Source organism: Lates calcarifer, linkage group LG6 (assembly GCF_001640805.2).
Source record: "Lates calcarifer isolate ASB-BC8 linkage group LG6, TLL_Latcal_v3, whole genome shotgun sequence".
NCBI lineage: Eukaryota > Metazoa > Chordata > Actinopteri > Centropomidae > Lates > Lates calcarifer.
In genome coordinates this window covers 16,921,793-16,938,505 of record NC_066838.1, presented here as the reverse complement: position 1 = coordinate 16,938,505, position 16,713 = coordinate 16,921,793, and the positions used below count along the sequence as shown (strand labels likewise).

The following is a 16,713-nucleotide window of genomic DNA, read 5'->3' as shown; positions in this document are numbered from 1 at the left end:
GAGCTGTGAACACACAAGCAAACAAGAGAGGTTAGACTCTGCAGCGCTGGCGGTGCACATGCTGATAAAAAAACAGTGTGTTTGTGATCTCAGGGGTCCTCCGGTGGGCTGCTGACAAAACACTGTGCAAAGAACAGCGCTACAGCTGAAATGATTTGTTGATTAATTGATAAAAACTAAAGTGCCAATCATTTGTGTAATCAAGTGATGGTTTAAGTTATTTATCAAATACAAAATGTGATATTTGACAGACTTAACAATTAATCACCAAAAATCATTATGAGGTTAATTGAAAAAGAAAATAAATAATTCATAGGTGCAGCCTTAAAGCAGCTATAATTAATATCCACATAATATAGATGTGTGAAATATGAAATGTGTAAAATAAAAGAGGTAGTGATGAACTGCCTCTGAAATTGCCCTCAGCTCTGCTGTACTTTATCGCACCTTTCAGCTCATTGTTTTGTTGTAATGTTTTGATTTAGTCTCACGGCTCTCATCGGCAGCATTTTTGGCTGCAGCAGGCAGCTTTGAGGCAGCAAAACAAACTCGAAAAACCAACTGCATGCTACTACCCAGCACCAAACAGCAGACAGATAAAGTTAGCGACTAGCTGCTGAACTTAGAGGAGCACTTATCGACTTAAGACACAGATATTTTCTTCAAAAGTCGGGAGAGACCAAAAACAAAGGTAAAACAGTGGTGAACGCTGGACTCACATACATAAGGTGGCCACCTCCAAATTAATAATGTTGCTCCATAATTGCTGGATGTGTAAACAGACAGCTGTTCACATATGATAATATGTGAGTGTTGTGTTCACTACCACCACTTCTTCTATGATATAGGTGTTGGCAATGCTTTCGAAGTTTACAGGGTTTCTGCAGTGTACATACTGTAGTTTCCTTGTATGCACAAACACACCAGAAAGCAACAGAGTGAGCACTCCAGTGACTGTACGGCAACACAAGCTCGGGCAAACATACAGAGCTGAGAATTGCCTGTGGAACTGGCAGATGGCTGTCATCGACTCAGAAACAGACACAGTGAGAGACAGACACTGAGAGACAGTCTCTCCACCCAGCCATCCATCCATCACTTGGCACTCCGCCATGCCAATTAAAACAGCGTTGGGCACTCTGCCCTCCTCGCACACTGGGTACACAAACACAGAACCCAAGGGGGGAAATGACTGTGTGTGATGGTGGCTATTTATATAACATCCATTCACCCTATAACTTAGCTTAGCCTGTGAAATTATAGGAGGAAGAGTTTGCAGGTCTTTCATCTTTTTTTATACCATTTTTCATGTGTGCAATATACGTGGCCTTTACCGAAGTTCGTCCAGATGTAGATTAAATGTTTTATTTATGAATGAAACGCAGGTGTGGTGTCCAGTAGACAAGGGAATGAGTCTGTCTCTGTGTGGGCTAGATAAGATACGCAGCTCTTCCCTCTGCTTCTCTCTCACCTGTTTTTTCCTCTCTCTAGTATCTAATTGCTGGTCTCACCCCATCCATTATGGCAGCGGCGAAATGGAGGTGAATTAGCATATGTATAAAGCCAGTGTCAAACACAAGATGGTGTTAACAGCAGGGGGCACACCCAGCTTTTCAATTGTATTGTGTCTGTGTGTGTGTGTGTGTGTGTGTGTCCATGTGTGCTTTTTCCTGTAAAAGTGTGCGCTCATACGAGTTAATATCTACGCATGAGTGCACGTTTGTTTAATTTTCACAAAGGGCCCTGACTGCTGTTGTGGTCTGGGACTGAGTCAATGATAGGACAGCCGACATGTCACAGCGGAGGAGGTCTGAGGCTGAGGGAAATGTTTATATAGCATATATACAGACAGGTGACAAATCAAAGGAAAACCCATCATTAAGTGAATTAGTAAGGTGTTAGACCACCATGAGCCATGAGTACTGTTTCAATTCTCCTTAATGTAGAGTCTACAAATATCTGAACTCTGCTAATGGAGTGCCATTCTTCCAAAATATAGTCCTTCACTCAGTGTTTTGATGATGGTGGAGGAGAGGGCTGTAGTAAGCCATTATCAACAATAATTGTGTGGAAAACACAGGTCCCCTCATTCATTTAAGTGAGATAACTGCATTAATGCAGCTCATGCAGAGGGTTCAACCAATAAAATGCCACATTGTCCAGCAACAAGCAGGAGAACAGAAACTCCTAATTCCACAGTTTACCCGGCAATCATCAAGACAGTTGATAAAATAATTGCTGCCATGACAACTTTCCAGAGTTGTAGAATCCCGTCTTGTGGTCTTAAAAAATGCTGCGCAGTGTTTTAGTGTCTGTCAAGTCTCTAAACTCAGAGATGAATCAGTCAATCCATCTTCACAAAAGCAATCTGTGAGCACTGACGCACAGATTGCAAATGTCACATTTCACAAATGACTGTCGCTCAGAGACAAAGTTTGTGGACTCTCGTGTGATCAAGCACGGCTCACAAGAATGTTTTTGTTCTGATCGCAGAAACCTATCACAATTAAGGTGAGAGTAAATTATTGATTGTTGCAAATCCCAGCTTGCAAGTTGCAAATTTGATAATGAAGGCCCCTGTCCTGGATGGTTGCTGTCTGCAACCACATGCCCACACCACTGCAGCCCCTTGTATTTTTTGTGCCACTTCTGGTTTGAACACTGACACAGTGGTCCAGAGTCTTCAATGGGTGTTCAAACAATAGCATAGCATGTGATTGACATCATTTTCCTACTCATCAAACCCTTCAGAGACCCTCCACACCCTGTGAGGAGGCATATTTTCATTTATTTCATTTCTTTCATTTGTCACCTGTCTGTGTCTATGAAAGCACATGTGAGAGAGAAACAGAGAAAAGAGAGGAGGAAAGAGTGCATCAGAGAAATGTGGTCTAGGAAACCACAAGGAGGTTGCAATGATGATGACAGAAACAATTTGAAGACAGTTTTAAATCTAAAGCCGTGCTATTGCCCTGAGGATAGAAAAGAAAAAAAACACACAATATGACTGACGTACTCTGGCTACTTTTAGCTTCGCTGTGCACTTATAAATAGCAACTGTGAATAGACAAATCCAACACAGCACAAAATTTCCTGAAACCGAATTCCTTTAATCAGTTAAAGCCGAACCTTGTGAGAGTACCTGTCACTGCTCAGTAATGGAAAATCACTGCCATATCTCACAGCTCCACTGATAACTGCTATAAAGTCTGGACACTGAATCAAGATGGACTATAAAGGAGGACTGCGAGTAATATCTCCACACACACGTCTGCCTTTCATTTCCAGAAAGTCCCTGCACAGGCTAAACTGGTCTGACTTCCAGTTTTCCTTTCTAAGGCTGTGGTACATTTAGAGTGATGTAAAGGAAGCTAATAAGATCAGAGAAGTGACCACTTGGTGCTTTTTTTCTGGAGGCATTGCTGTCCTTAGCTAATATAGGTCAGTGTCCTCAATGACAAGTGACAATTCCACTTATATCTCCTTGCATATTAAATGGCTTTAAATCACACTCATAAATCTCCCCCTCCCCCACACTATACACACACACACACACACACACACACACACACACACTCCTTAGCTGTCTTCTCTGACTCCCCCCTGTCAGTTCAGGGATCATTTTAGAAATTAATGTCATATTAATTAAGCTCATAAAGCCCCCGCATGTCCTCTGAGACTTGATCTCTGTCTGTCTGTGAAGACGTGCCACACTAAAGCCAACTCTTTTAGCTGCCAATCATTCGTTTTTTTTTCCCTCCTTGCACTCTGCACAGTTACTTTCTAAAGACAAGTCTCCACATCATTGTCTCTCCACAAATTGTAAATCCTCCTCTGTCATCTTTTCTCTCCACCTCTCTCTATGCGTCCTTGTTTTATTGTCTTTCTAACAAGCGAGCACCACCCTCCTCTCTCTCCTTCTCCATCTCCTCTGCAGGTTGTTGGGACAGCAGAAAACAGAGGCCTGGACAGCTGACAGGAGGAAGAGATGGAGGCAGAAAACTGGGCACAAAAAGTTCAGCCCTGGATGCGGGAAAACATCAAAAGCAAAGCTATCCTCCAGTGGGCCCTTCATTTACTATTTACTAGGCTGTGGAGGAAACTAAAGAAGGTATTTGTGATAGTTCAGCATTATCTGTGTTCCTTCTCTCAGAAAATGAGGGTGGAAAGAAGTTGAAGGCTCAGGCATTCATTGGTGTGTCTATCTGTGTGTGTGTGTGTGTGCGTGAGAAGGAGGCCAGCTGCTGAGCTAGAAAAGAAGGTTACTTGTATTTGCATAGGCTAATGAAGGTCAGGTTTATAGTCAATGTGCTGGCCCAGAAAGACACATAACCACCTTTGACAGCGCGCTCTCACTCACAAACATCAAGTCCCTCCATTCATGACTCTACTTCATGATTAGAAGCTTCTAGACAACTACAATAACAGTCAATCATTTGGATATGTCTGTCAAAACAAACTAAAAATAAAAATTCTATTACCAGTCTGGCTCACTACAAAGGTCTTAACAACTGCATCCTTCCAGGATCGGCCTTTTCAGTCTTTCCATTTATGACTGTATCAGTGCAGTCAATCATCATTTTTGATCATCTAGTAATTGTTTAAGTTATTCCTACCAGTTACAGCTTCTCAAATGTTCTGTTTCTTATGTTTCTTGGGTTGGTAAATTGACTGGTTGGACAAAATTAGCAGTTTGAAGAAACCATCTGATGGCCGTTGGTCAGTTAGTTGAGAAAAATAACAAACAGATCAATTCATCAATTATGACAATAATTGCAAGTTACAGCTGTGTATTTTTCTGTTTTTCACATACATCTGGAGATGCCTTCTGTGCACAGCCCACAGGCCTGTGCAGTGATGGATATCTGAGTCGATCTACAAGCTAATTAACACTCTATTGATCGTGGCTCAGTGTCAGGAGAAAACTCACTGAGTGTACTATAATGAAAGGAATTCGTAGGTAAAATATATTTCATGGGAGAGAGGAGGAACAGAGAGGGAGAGGGAGAGAGCTGGTGCAGATGTCTTGTAGGTTAATTACACAGGACTTTCTTCCTGACAATAAGGCACAAGCTCCTCTGCAGAAAATTAGATGTGTGTGTGTGTGTGTGTTTGTGTTTGTGTTTGTGTGTGGGCAGCTGCATGTTTAATGACAAAACACGATGAGATAGAGACTGCAGAGACCACATCCACCTGTTCTCTTCTATCAGCCCCCTCTCAAGATGTGAGCACACCCACACACTCACACACACAGATCTATACAGCTTACATAGGACCACACGGGGTTGTTTAGTGTCTGCAGTGCTGATTCGCATCTTCCACATCAAATACCGGCAAATAACAGCATGTTTATGTCCAAAAACACAACATGTAGGCACAAGAGGCTGCTCATGCAGAAAGGAAAACACAACTTGTTCTTCACAAGCAGCCACATACAGAGGATTTTACAAGAGGTTGAACTCGGTGAAAGGAATAAAAGTGGCGCTCTCTGGACCAAGAAACAAATGGACAGAAGGCTAAACAGGCAGTTAAATAAAACAACCAGTAGCGAGCGAAAAGAAAAGCAAGCACGCCGTGAGAGGTTTACTCCTTTAATGCTGCTTGTTTTTCAGTTCTTCTCTGTTCCCTCTCCCTCTTGCTTTCTCTCAGAAGTTTAAGAAAACCAAATATTAGAGTAAAATTAATCTGGGGAAAATCCATTTCCCTTGCAAAACAGATTAACAATTAAAGCTCTTGGCTGAGACAGCCTTTGAAGAATAATGGTGGGCAGTCATGTTTTTATGATGTTCCGCGAGTAGCCCGACACAATATTCGGTGGCCAGCTGGAGACTAATTCTCTCCTCTGGTCTTGAGGTCTTTCTCTTCTCCTCCCTGCTTTTTTGGCAGCAGCCAGCAGACCTAATAACTGCTCACTGCTGCATCATAAGTCTTTTAATCCCAGGATCTTTATAATCCTTTGAAGCAGATGCCGTAAAACTTGCAGCGCAATTACAATGCAGTGTCGGCCCTGACATATTGCTGATGTACTTTATGCTATTATTAAACTAGACAATCCATGGTCGTAATGACTGCGGACAAATTACTGGACTTCAAATACAAGGCACATCAAAGATCCCTTCCGTCGGCTCCCCGTGCAGCATACACACAAATAGCAACGTCTGTCAAGTATGAGATTTTGAAAACACAGCATGGACTAATGGACTTATCAAAGCAAGTGAGGGAGTGGGTGCGGTGGCCATGCTGTTTTCATGCTGTTGAGCTGAGTGAACCTGCACAACCACAAAACACACAACTGGGCTTATAGGCGAAGCACAGCCCTGAGCAGTAATCACAGGGGTCTGAGGGGACCCCTCTAATCAACCAGGGGGGGCCCTTTATTCATTCCTTGCCCGAGCCAGGGCCCCCTGGCGCAAAACACGCCGCAGTCTAACACAGACAGCAGACAGACATGACAGAGCCCTTGAGCTCTAGAGAAAATGAGAGAAGGAGCAAAAAGTGACAGTGAGTGAGAAAAATGCAGAGAGAGGAAGTGCATTGTCATTTGTGTCATTTAAGTTGGAGGGAATTTGATCGACGCGAAGGTCAAACAGTGAGAGATCTGGGCAGGGGAAGGAGACAGGAAGACAGACAGAGCAAAGAGATTGTCATGGGGGGGGAAAAACTAGATGGAAAAAAAAGGAAATGAACAATGGAACAAGAGAATGACGCAGGCTGCCGTTCCTCCCATTATCAACTTCCACACAATCCTCCCAATGCAGGGAATAGAGAGGCAACAGAAGAAAGCATCGCCTGTGGCAGCAATAACCTACACTAAATGATATGATATCTATGTGTGTGTGTGTGTGTGTGTGTGTGCACGCACGGTCTCCGGCTGTTTTATGGGAAGCTCAGCAGCTCTGACAACACTTTGACATCTCTCACTACTCCCTTTAATGTGTAAGAGTTATGTCTACAGATGTAAACTGAATCTCACATCTTGCACCATTTTTCTTCCTCCCTCTCTCTTACCCTTCTTCGTAACTACCCTCTATCTCACCGGAGATGTTTTCTCACACTCGACTGTTTTATTTAACAGCGAAGGCGGTGCGCAGGAGCAAAAAAGGACAAGGTAGAGGAGGGACAGAGAGAGAGGAACAAGTGGATTTTCTGCTTACTTTATTGACAGGGAAATCATTCATTATTATGACTGTACTAGGGAAACTAAAGCCATTCAACAGCAATATGTATTGTAGGATGGATGGGAAAGTTTGGTTTCAGTGAAGGCAACAAAGAATATAATGGCAGATATGGAGCAAAATATTCCCCTCAGTGATAAATGAATAATGCATATCTCAGTTTGAAAAGGTTGCCTCCACTTCAAGCTCATCCTTTAAACCTTGACGTTACTTTTGGCTGAATTTTGCCTAAAGCATCAATAAGCAACAACACTTCCCCGAATCTTAAGCTTCACTTCTGAATGTCTCCCCTTCTTGTTCATGACAAATCTCAGCAGATGGATGACAGTGATGCCTCCATTACTGGCCAATGGATCCACATTTTTCATCTTAATGAAACATGCTCCTTGGAGCCCAAACTAAATATTTAATGGCCTCTCGCTGCAACCTTGAAACCCCCTCGAACAAAGACAAAGGGACACCCCACTTTCTTCCTTTGCATTTCATTCATCCCATCAAACTCTCTCTTCAGTACCAATTCCCTCTAGGGAGTTGTTTCCTGCAGAGTTGCCGCTGAATACTTGGTTGGGCAATATCATGTAAAAAATGCAGCCGTAAGGGTGTTGCCATTTCATATGGAGGAGTAAACGTCCATATGAAGTGAGGAATAAACCAATCTGCTACCTATAGTGCCAGGGCTAACAAGACTCAGTGAGAGAGCTGGGGCTGTAAAGTGAGGTCAGCCATTTTATTACCTCTCTCAGTGGGGGTGATGGGATGAACGGTACAATCCAGTGCCTCTCAACACTGGGTCCCTCTGCCAGTTTTCTAATCTGTCGTGCAGTCAACAGCATTCACAGTGCTTTTCCAGGTGGAAATCAGTCGACAGGAATCTGAAACCCACTGACATACTATAGATCAAGCCTGATGGTGTATTAGCGTATTAGCTCCCTCCTTCTCTTTGTCACCGACCGCCACCATTAAACCCACTCCACATGTATTAAAGTGACAACGACTGTGAGAATGGGTGTGAGCGTGTATACAGGCGCCACAATGGAGTCAAAGTGTGTGTAAGTGAATGTTACTGTGAGTTGTGTGTAATGTGCATGTCAGAGCCCAAGTGCCTGCTGTGCTGGCAAACTGTGAGTGTCCTGGCCCCCGTCCAGTATGAGGTTAGACAGTCATACATGAGTGTGTGCAAATGTGAATGCTGGCAGGATGTTGAGTTTCTCGTGTATTCATACCGAGGTGTATAAAGAGGACAATAACAGTCCTTCCAGTGTTTGAGTAACCTGTTAGCAGCTGTCAGGTCTGAGCCTCAGCCAGACAAAACAACAGATCAATTTTTCATTCAGTGACCGGGGCAGAGGAAGGGAGGGTGCGATAGACAAAATAACAGACCGCTGTGGAGGTATATTGAGAAAAGTGCTTAAAGGGAAACAAAAACATCACCTTCCTTTGTGTCAACCTCTGGCATACATGAATCCCACAGTGAGCGAGGCTGCTGCTGGTGTTAAGCATGTCATGTGACGAGTTCCTATCGACAAGTTCGCACACGCATGTATCAGCATGTGAGCACGTCGGTGCTAGAGACGCATCTGTGTTGCTAACTTGTACTCACGGCAACAAGAATCTGCGTGCCGCTGTGCACGACCTCGATGTACTGGTAGTCCATGAGGCAGCCCATGACAGTGATGTAGGAGTGGCTCTCTGTGGTGCGGACCCCCGGAGCCTGTGGCATCTCTCTCCTCACACACCCCGGCCCATGTTCGCTCCACCAGGAGTGATGGGCTGAGATGTTAAATGTCAGCAGGTCACTGTCCTGGAAGGAGAAAAAAAAACATTAACTACCTTGTCTGGACTCTATTCATTACTTATGATGTACATTCAATTTATTCCTTATGAGGAACCCAAGGATGGATCACAAATCAGGCTGGTCTAGGATCAGGGAGCTTATCTCTGGACAATTACGGCAGATGCTAGATATTTTAGATGGCTGTTTCCTTTTGTTTAAAGGGTCAGATCGTGCATTTACAAACAAGACTAAAAGTCTACAGTCATGCTAGCAGCTCAGTGAGGCTGTACTTAGCTAAACGCTGACAATGACAATGCTAGATAGGTCTAACGTTTACTATGTTCATTGTTTTAGTTCAAGTGTGTTAGAGAGTGTAACACTGTTTAAGTGGCACTAAAACAAAGTGCAGCTGAGGCTGATGAACATGTCGTTACTTTATCAGACTTTTGGTCATACACTAATGTGGTGGACAATTAAATTTTGACCAGATGGCAGCGCTAGAGCAACAGTTACGCGATCACCAGTGATTCGAATTTGTCCTGAGGGGGGTATGAATGTCTGGGCTGAATTCCATGGCAATCTATCCAATATTAGGATTCATCCTCCAGGGACCATGAATGTCTGCACAAAATCTCATTGGAATTCATCCAATATTTGTTGGGATATTTCAGCCTGGATCAAAGTGGTCCAAATCTGCCATCCCTACAGCCATGATTTTGATTCTATTTGCCCATGTTCTGAGATATCTTTTAAGATTTCTGCAGTCAACTCAGTTCCACTGAGGTGAATCTAATTCAGAAATTATGTTTAATTCAAAACAGGAATATGTCTTTCCAGAAATAATGTGCCTGTTTCTCAGGATAATCCACAGACCTCAGAGTCAACCGTTTTGTGGTTTAACCAGAGTAACACAGACACTGTTTCAGGTACCACAACTTTCAGGGCCAGTATTTAATACGTGTAACTCTTGTACACCCTAATGATATTAAATTTGCACACTGCCATATATGAGCCCACACATACAGACATACAGATGCTCACACCAATCAATACCCCAACTGAGCAATCTAACCCCACATCTGCCCCTCAGTGACAAGACATGCATTATTAACAGAGCCAAGTGCTGTCAGGAAACATCTCTGATTCCTATCAACCCCTACTCACCCACACACGGACACATCAACAACATATACATAATGACACAAGTAGCAACAGCCTCAACAACAGATATCTCTGCAGTCAGGAGAACAAATGCAAAACGAGTCATGAACAATATTAAAATAATGTATATCTGTATCTCACCTTGTTGATAACTCATCATCACCCTCTGTATCTGTTTTCCTTCTCTGTCACTCTCTCATACACAGTCACAAAAACAAGGGCGGCTGAAGGTCAATAGGTAGGATTGTGAAGACTAATGACTTGACAGATGCCATTGATTGAGCCTCCGAGCCAGGGAAACCATCTCTATCCAAGCTGTGGCCGCACTCATGACTGCAGCACATCAGCAATCAATATTGAAGAGGGTTTTTGGCAACTTACTGTCAGGAGTGTTATTGTTATGCTCCTATGCACCCCAAAGCACAAATCAATCCCTCCATATCATAGATTCAAGGTTAGCCTACTGATACTGCTCAAACTACTTTCTTAAACAAAAGTCAATATGTATTTGGAGACAATCCTGTTACTGGAATCGTTAGAGACACAAGGTATAAAGCTAAAAATCACATCACATGATTAGACTTCTATGATTTATTGTTTCTGAAATATAGAGAAAAGAGTTGATGTTTGTGTGATCACACTGGGGAGTGAACCTGAGTGGCTAACTGGATGTTGTAGACTCTTCTGACTCTGTTGAGAGTCTCATATTTACTTAGATTTCATAAAGGTGCACATGCTCTGTGGTTGCTCATTGATTCAGGAACTGGAGAGAGACTGCTCGTGGTGGCCTGCTATCATCTCTAAAAAGTTTGCAGTCACTGTGTGTGAGGGGTGAGACAGAGAGAAGGAGAGGAATGAAAACACCTAAGCTGTTCTAAGTCAGCAACTACAAAATCTTCTTCACATAGACCTGTTTCTATCGAGTATAAAACTGTGATTTTATCATAGCTCAATAAATACAACCTGGCAAGAGGTGCCATTCTAACTTTTGCAAAAATTTCATATTAGTCCAGCCACTAATTGTTGAAAATATTTCAGCCTGCACCACTGATGATCTCAAATTGTAATCCACAGAGTTATGATGGCTAAAAACAAAATATATAAAGGCTAAAAAGAAGAGTTAAAGCTCCTGCCAGATACAGTAGATAACAAGTGACTATCTACTTTGTGCAGTCTTTTGTGCATTTTTCTCTGGTGTTACCAAAAGAGAGAAAAAGATTTGAAATCAGATTTGTTACAATCAGAGTTTAAATCGCGAAAGAGAAAGAAGCCTTTTCAAATTCAGAGAGCTTAGCGCAGACTTTTCCAAAGTTTCTCAGTGTGTGCAGAGTGAGAGAGAGTGACTGAATAAAGGGAGAGGTAGTGAATGACTGTTTAAAACAGAGGCTGTGTATAGAGTAGCAGGGGTTTGTCTGTCAGTCTTGCACAGTTTTTGCACTGTGGGGGGAGGGGATAAGGGATCAATAGGGGGTGACAGAGTATATGGCATCTGACTCTGACAACCTGCCCCCTCACTTCGAGGGGCCCTTGTCACACACACACACACACACACATATATATATAAATATAAACACACCCTGCAGTGCTGTCCTGTCAGCATTGGTCAAGGCAAGGCAGAATTAGCTGACTCTGGTTTATGATAAAATGTGTTGGGGTCCTCTCAGAAAGCTGTGTGTGTCGAGTTTGGTCATGCATGTGTGCATAGGGCGTGCATGTGTGTATGTATGTGTGTGTGTGTGTGTGTGTGGACTCCATTAGCCAGCTCTCCTCCTGGCCACCATATGCAGAGCTGGGAGCCCCGGCTGGCTCCATCTGTCGGGTTAATGCCCAGTCTCAGCCCCAAGCAGCTGGCCCCTACAAGCCTCATTATTCTAGCAGGAACCATGCAGGAACACACAACAACACACACACATAGCGGACACACGCAGACATATGCAGTGAGAGACAGACACACTTGATGGAGCCAAGGTCTATCACACAATGACAAAGTCACCAGAGCTTGCGAAGGTGTTTCTGAAATTCATTTTGGCTGTCTGAGGTGGTGTCAGACGACCGTTGCCTACATCAATTTATTATTCTCAATGGTCAGGCAGGCAAGTAGGCAAGACACCCATCAATTGCAGGGGGGGAGGGGAAGGGAAGAAGGAGGAAAAGGAGAAGAGAGGAGAGGAGTACGCTGAAATGAAAAAGGCAAGATATGGCACTTCCAAAATATGTGGAATAAATTAAGAAAAAACATCAAAGGAGCAGCGAGCAGGGTGAAGAAGTGGGAGTTGACAGGAGGGGTGGTGGTGGTGGTGGTGGAGGGGGTAAATTTACAGGTTGAGAGGTGACAACCCAAACACTTCTCTTTGTCTGGATAAATACGCATCTAATCTGCACTCAGGAACCACAGGGGGTTTAAATGTGCGTATGTGTGAGCGTGGTGGTGGTTTGGGAGGAGGATTTTTCCCTCATTATTTACTTATTAAGTTGCAAGCTTCCACTTGAAACTCAACAGGCAGTTAACAGCCCCCCCCCACCCCCTCACAGGTCATCTGAAATGCACCATGACAAACAATTAAAAAGGAAAAAAAAACATTCTTCAAGGTAAAATTATTCATCTAAAACTTAAGAGAGTGATTTATAAATTGGCGTAGGATTCATACTAGATGGCATCACACATTCATTATACACCATAACTAATCGTGTTTATTTGGGCTACACTTCACACTGGGGCTTTCAGGCTTGACGCAGGCAGAAAGCACCTGGTGGCAGTGCATATCTAATTATGGCTAAAATGTATGTTCAGCATGGGTAAAGCTCAAGAAAACTCAATTTACATTATTTATTTTACATTAACGATTCTTATTGGAGGAGCTACGCCTGGTCTAATGAAAAAAAATGGCACAAGGTCAGAATTAAGGAAGAACAATTTTTAGGAGAAAAAACAAACTCTGACTTGAGGGTTTTCCTGCCAAAGACAAGAGTGATGTGCGGGGTTTTTCTTTTCTTGCCCTCACCTGTCTCTGTTGTACTCACTTTGTGAGCAGTAACTATAGAGGAGATGTTTTAAACCAAGAATCTGACATTAACTCACTTTGTGGAGCCTTTGGCCAAGTGTGCAATTATTAAAGACTTTTGCATGAAGAAATTAGTGCAATATTATGAATGTTTTATGTATTATGGAGAGACTTGTTATCCACATATTTAAATGATTATTGCATCTTGCCCCTCTCTATGATGCTGGCTTATAACTCATTCATTCGAATGTGGCCATTTGGAACAACTATCAACGCATTTGCCTTCTGACACAGACAGACAACATGTCTTACAAACTAATTCTTCAGCATTACCTGACCCTCCGGCTTCTTCAACCTACTCCACATTATCTTATCAACACAACCAGATTCAGACAGTGGGGAAAACAGCTCATGCTGAACACGTGGAGGTGGAGTTTTCTTGAAAATGGGAAATGCAGTCTGATATTTTCGATATCTTTTTATATTTACACCGTGGCACTTCAAAGTATTCAAATAATCAGCCATTTTTTTCAATTGGTTTGTAGTCAGTTTCACACCTGGTTAGCTGTTGCACCAGTAAAAGTTTGCCTGCAAGAAAGTACCAGCTGTAGAAAGAAACGTTTGTAGACCTGCAGTTTAATATATGTTGTGTGTATGTTAATACAGTTTGGTTGGAAGTGTGCTGTATGACTTCAGTGGACACAGGAATATAAATCAGGCTTCATTCCTCCACCAGCCTGCAACCATGACCTCATGGAGAGAAGAACATTCATCACAGTGCAGACAAAGAGACCCGACTTAGCTGACAGACGCGTGATGAAAGATTGTGAGAAAAAAGCAGACTGAGAGCTTGAAAAGTCTCACCTTGGACAGGCCTCCTACGTCCAGGTAGAAACAGATGATGAAGACGTTCCAGGCTACCCACAGAGCTGCCCATACTGTATACTGGGGGGGCAAAGACACAGACAGATTAGCTCTATGGAAACTAGATGAACTGAACAGAACGGGAGGTGACAGCTAGTGAGAATATGGCAGGTTGAGTGAATGAGCTCCTTACCCATTTAAAGCCAGTGGCCGGTGTCTCCTCCCACACATACACACACACACACACTCCCACACACTTATTATGACATACACATTGATCAATACACACCCACATGCTCTATACACTTACAAACACAGTACACATAAATAAGTCTGTATCTAAGACCGCACTGTTTCTAAAGGTGCCAGTAAGTTCAGCAAGTCTATTTGGGCCCTGAGGGCGCTGTGGGTTTGTAAATGGCAGAGGCGGAATAAAGTTCACGACTCAACCATTTACAAAATTGTACAGTCAGACAGCCAACTGTTGACAGACACGGAGTGGTACAGCATGATATTCACTGACAGAGAGACAGAGTCATCAGCGTGAAGGTTGTGAAATCATCTGACTCATGATGAATTGTGTGTTTAAAATGTCAGAGGTGTCAGAGGAAGAGCGGAGGGCAAAACCGGCACCTTCGTAAAAACATACATGTCGAATCATGAAACCCCTTAGCTTGCTCTCTCCCTTTTTCCACTTGACACGAGACAATAGCTCCACTTTCCCTCCCACTTCCCCTCCTCCCTTCAATTCCTACTTCCTCTGTTTCTTCAACATATCCTGTGTGGCTCCCATTTATTCTTCTCCATCTCCCCTGTCTCTCTTTATTCACTCTCTTTTCCTCCGTATCTCTCTCTCTCTCTCGCTCCCCCAATCTTTTCCTGTCATTAACATCACCATCTGCGCTTCCACTAATGCTGCTCAAAATAGGCTTTTAATGCCTCAGATGAGTGTTATGGTGTCAAATAAAAACTGGAGTGCGTAAAAGCACGCGTTCACGAGGCCTCGTAGCGGCGCTTTCTAACAAAAACGGTGAAACAACAGGAAGCTCATGCTTTGCACTGTGTCTCAGAGAATGACCTTCTCTGTCCAGAAACTCAAAGCGGAGTATAAATCTGATGAGCTCCTTAGCCCCCCACCCCCCCAACACCCCACCCCCCTTTAATTAGTCCTAATTACCAAGGGATTACAGTGATTTAAGGGTGTCACGAAATGCACAAGAGATTGCAGCACACTTTGCAATTAGAGAGGAAAGGCAACAACATGTCTACTGTGCATGCACAGTCAGTAGGACTAATGCAAAGTGATGTGACACTGCTTAACAAAAACCGAGAGGAAGAGGATTATGTGACAGACAGTGCCAGGGTTTGCATGAACTACTAGTCTTCACTAGTGTGTACTCACCACCACAATGTAGCGCGGCCGGTACTGGATGGTGCCAAAGAGGCCGAGGATGACGATGATTATGTGGAAGAAGTTGGCGAGGATGGGGGCCCACTGGTAACCCAGGAAGTCAAAGACCTGTCTTTCTAAAGCCAACACCTAAAGGGTGAGAGAAAGGCGGGGAGAAAAAAAGAAAAGAAAGACAAATGTTATCATGCTCACATGTTCTGGATGAAAAACTGCATCTCCTGCTGTGACAGTGAACTGCAAGGAACGCTGTGTGGTTGCCAGAGCTGCTCAGACCGTGAAACAGTTCTAGAAAAATGGCTGCATACATACGCAGACCAGCAACATGGCCACACACTGTTAACAGTTTATTGAAGACAATATCCGTTCGCCTCACAGCAACTGGTCAACAATCCTACATCGAGGTGCTTGAGTGTTTAGCTTCCGACGATGGGAGAGCCTGGAGGTGAGGACTAAAAGTTTTGTTAAATAAAAAACGACAGATTTATCGATTCATCCCCCGCTGAGCCGAAGAGGAGCTCAGTATTTCCAACCATTCCTGCCAGTGGCCTCCAGGAATGAGAATGCTCTGGGAACTTTATGGGAGATGAGGGCCTTCTTTAATGATACCACTGCAGTGAGCTTAGGTGCTTATTAAAATTTGTGCTTGCAAACAACGTGCACACACGCACATGTCCGAGCGAAGTTAAACCATGTGCAATGAAAAGAGAAATTCCACTGTTTTCCCTAATACAGGCTCATGCCCTTTTTTATTTAATGATTATCATGCACAAATTCATTCTCTATCTCCCTTCACTCCACCTGAGATTTGTGCAAGTAATATTTTGTGCAACATCAAAAAAAGAAAAAAGAAAAAAGCAATTTGAAACCTTTAAGACTGTAAGTTCCTATTTGCATCAACTCAATTAGCATGCCATTTGGGGGAAAAATACAGGGAGGGGGAGAGAACCATTTAATTAAAATTCCATTGCCAATCCAATTCCACTCCATTCCCAGTCTGTGGATGAGCGTGTGTGTGTGTGTGTGTGTTCGTCTCAAGCAACGATGTGTTTTGTTGTGTGTGTCGACATGTCATTTCCAGCCAAGCGCTTGAAGATGGATGAGGGAGGGAGGAATCTCGTCTCTGCTGCAATGATAGGAACGCACCAACGAGCACATTCACGCAAACACACACAGACACACACATACACACACACCACACGCTCGACACGCGGCCGCTCTTCCAAAATGTAATGGAAATGTTACCAGCAACCCGATGAGACATTGTGACAGGCAGGGGAGGGAGATGATCAAATTCTGAGTGATAATTAAAAATGAACACTCCTTCGC

The 16,713-nt window shown here is 43.3% G+C and overlaps 1 protein-coding gene across 1 annotated transcript in view; it reads right to left on the bottom strand.

Moving 5' to 3' along the window:
- The window catches only part of nkain4 (sodium/potassium transporting ATPase interacting 4), a 49,787-nt gene that overhangs the window by 11,222 nt on the left and 21,852 nt on the right, over positions 1 to 16,713 (bottom strand). Inside the window, exons 4-7 of the mRNA XM_018686033.2 lie at positions 15,379 to 15,516; positions 13,977 to 14,057; positions 8,776 to 8,976; positions 1 to 3 (exon numbers count right to left, since the gene is read on the bottom strand). The exon at positions 1 to 3 is cut by the window's left edge and continues 58 nt beyond it. Of these exons, the coding sequence (XP_018541549.1) occupies positions 1 to 3; positions 8,776 to 8,976; positions 13,977 to 14,057; positions 15,379 to 15,516 (423 nt within the window). The remainder of the gene's footprint in view (positions 4 to 8,775; positions 8,977 to 13,976; positions 14,058 to 15,378; positions 15,517 to 16,713) is intronic.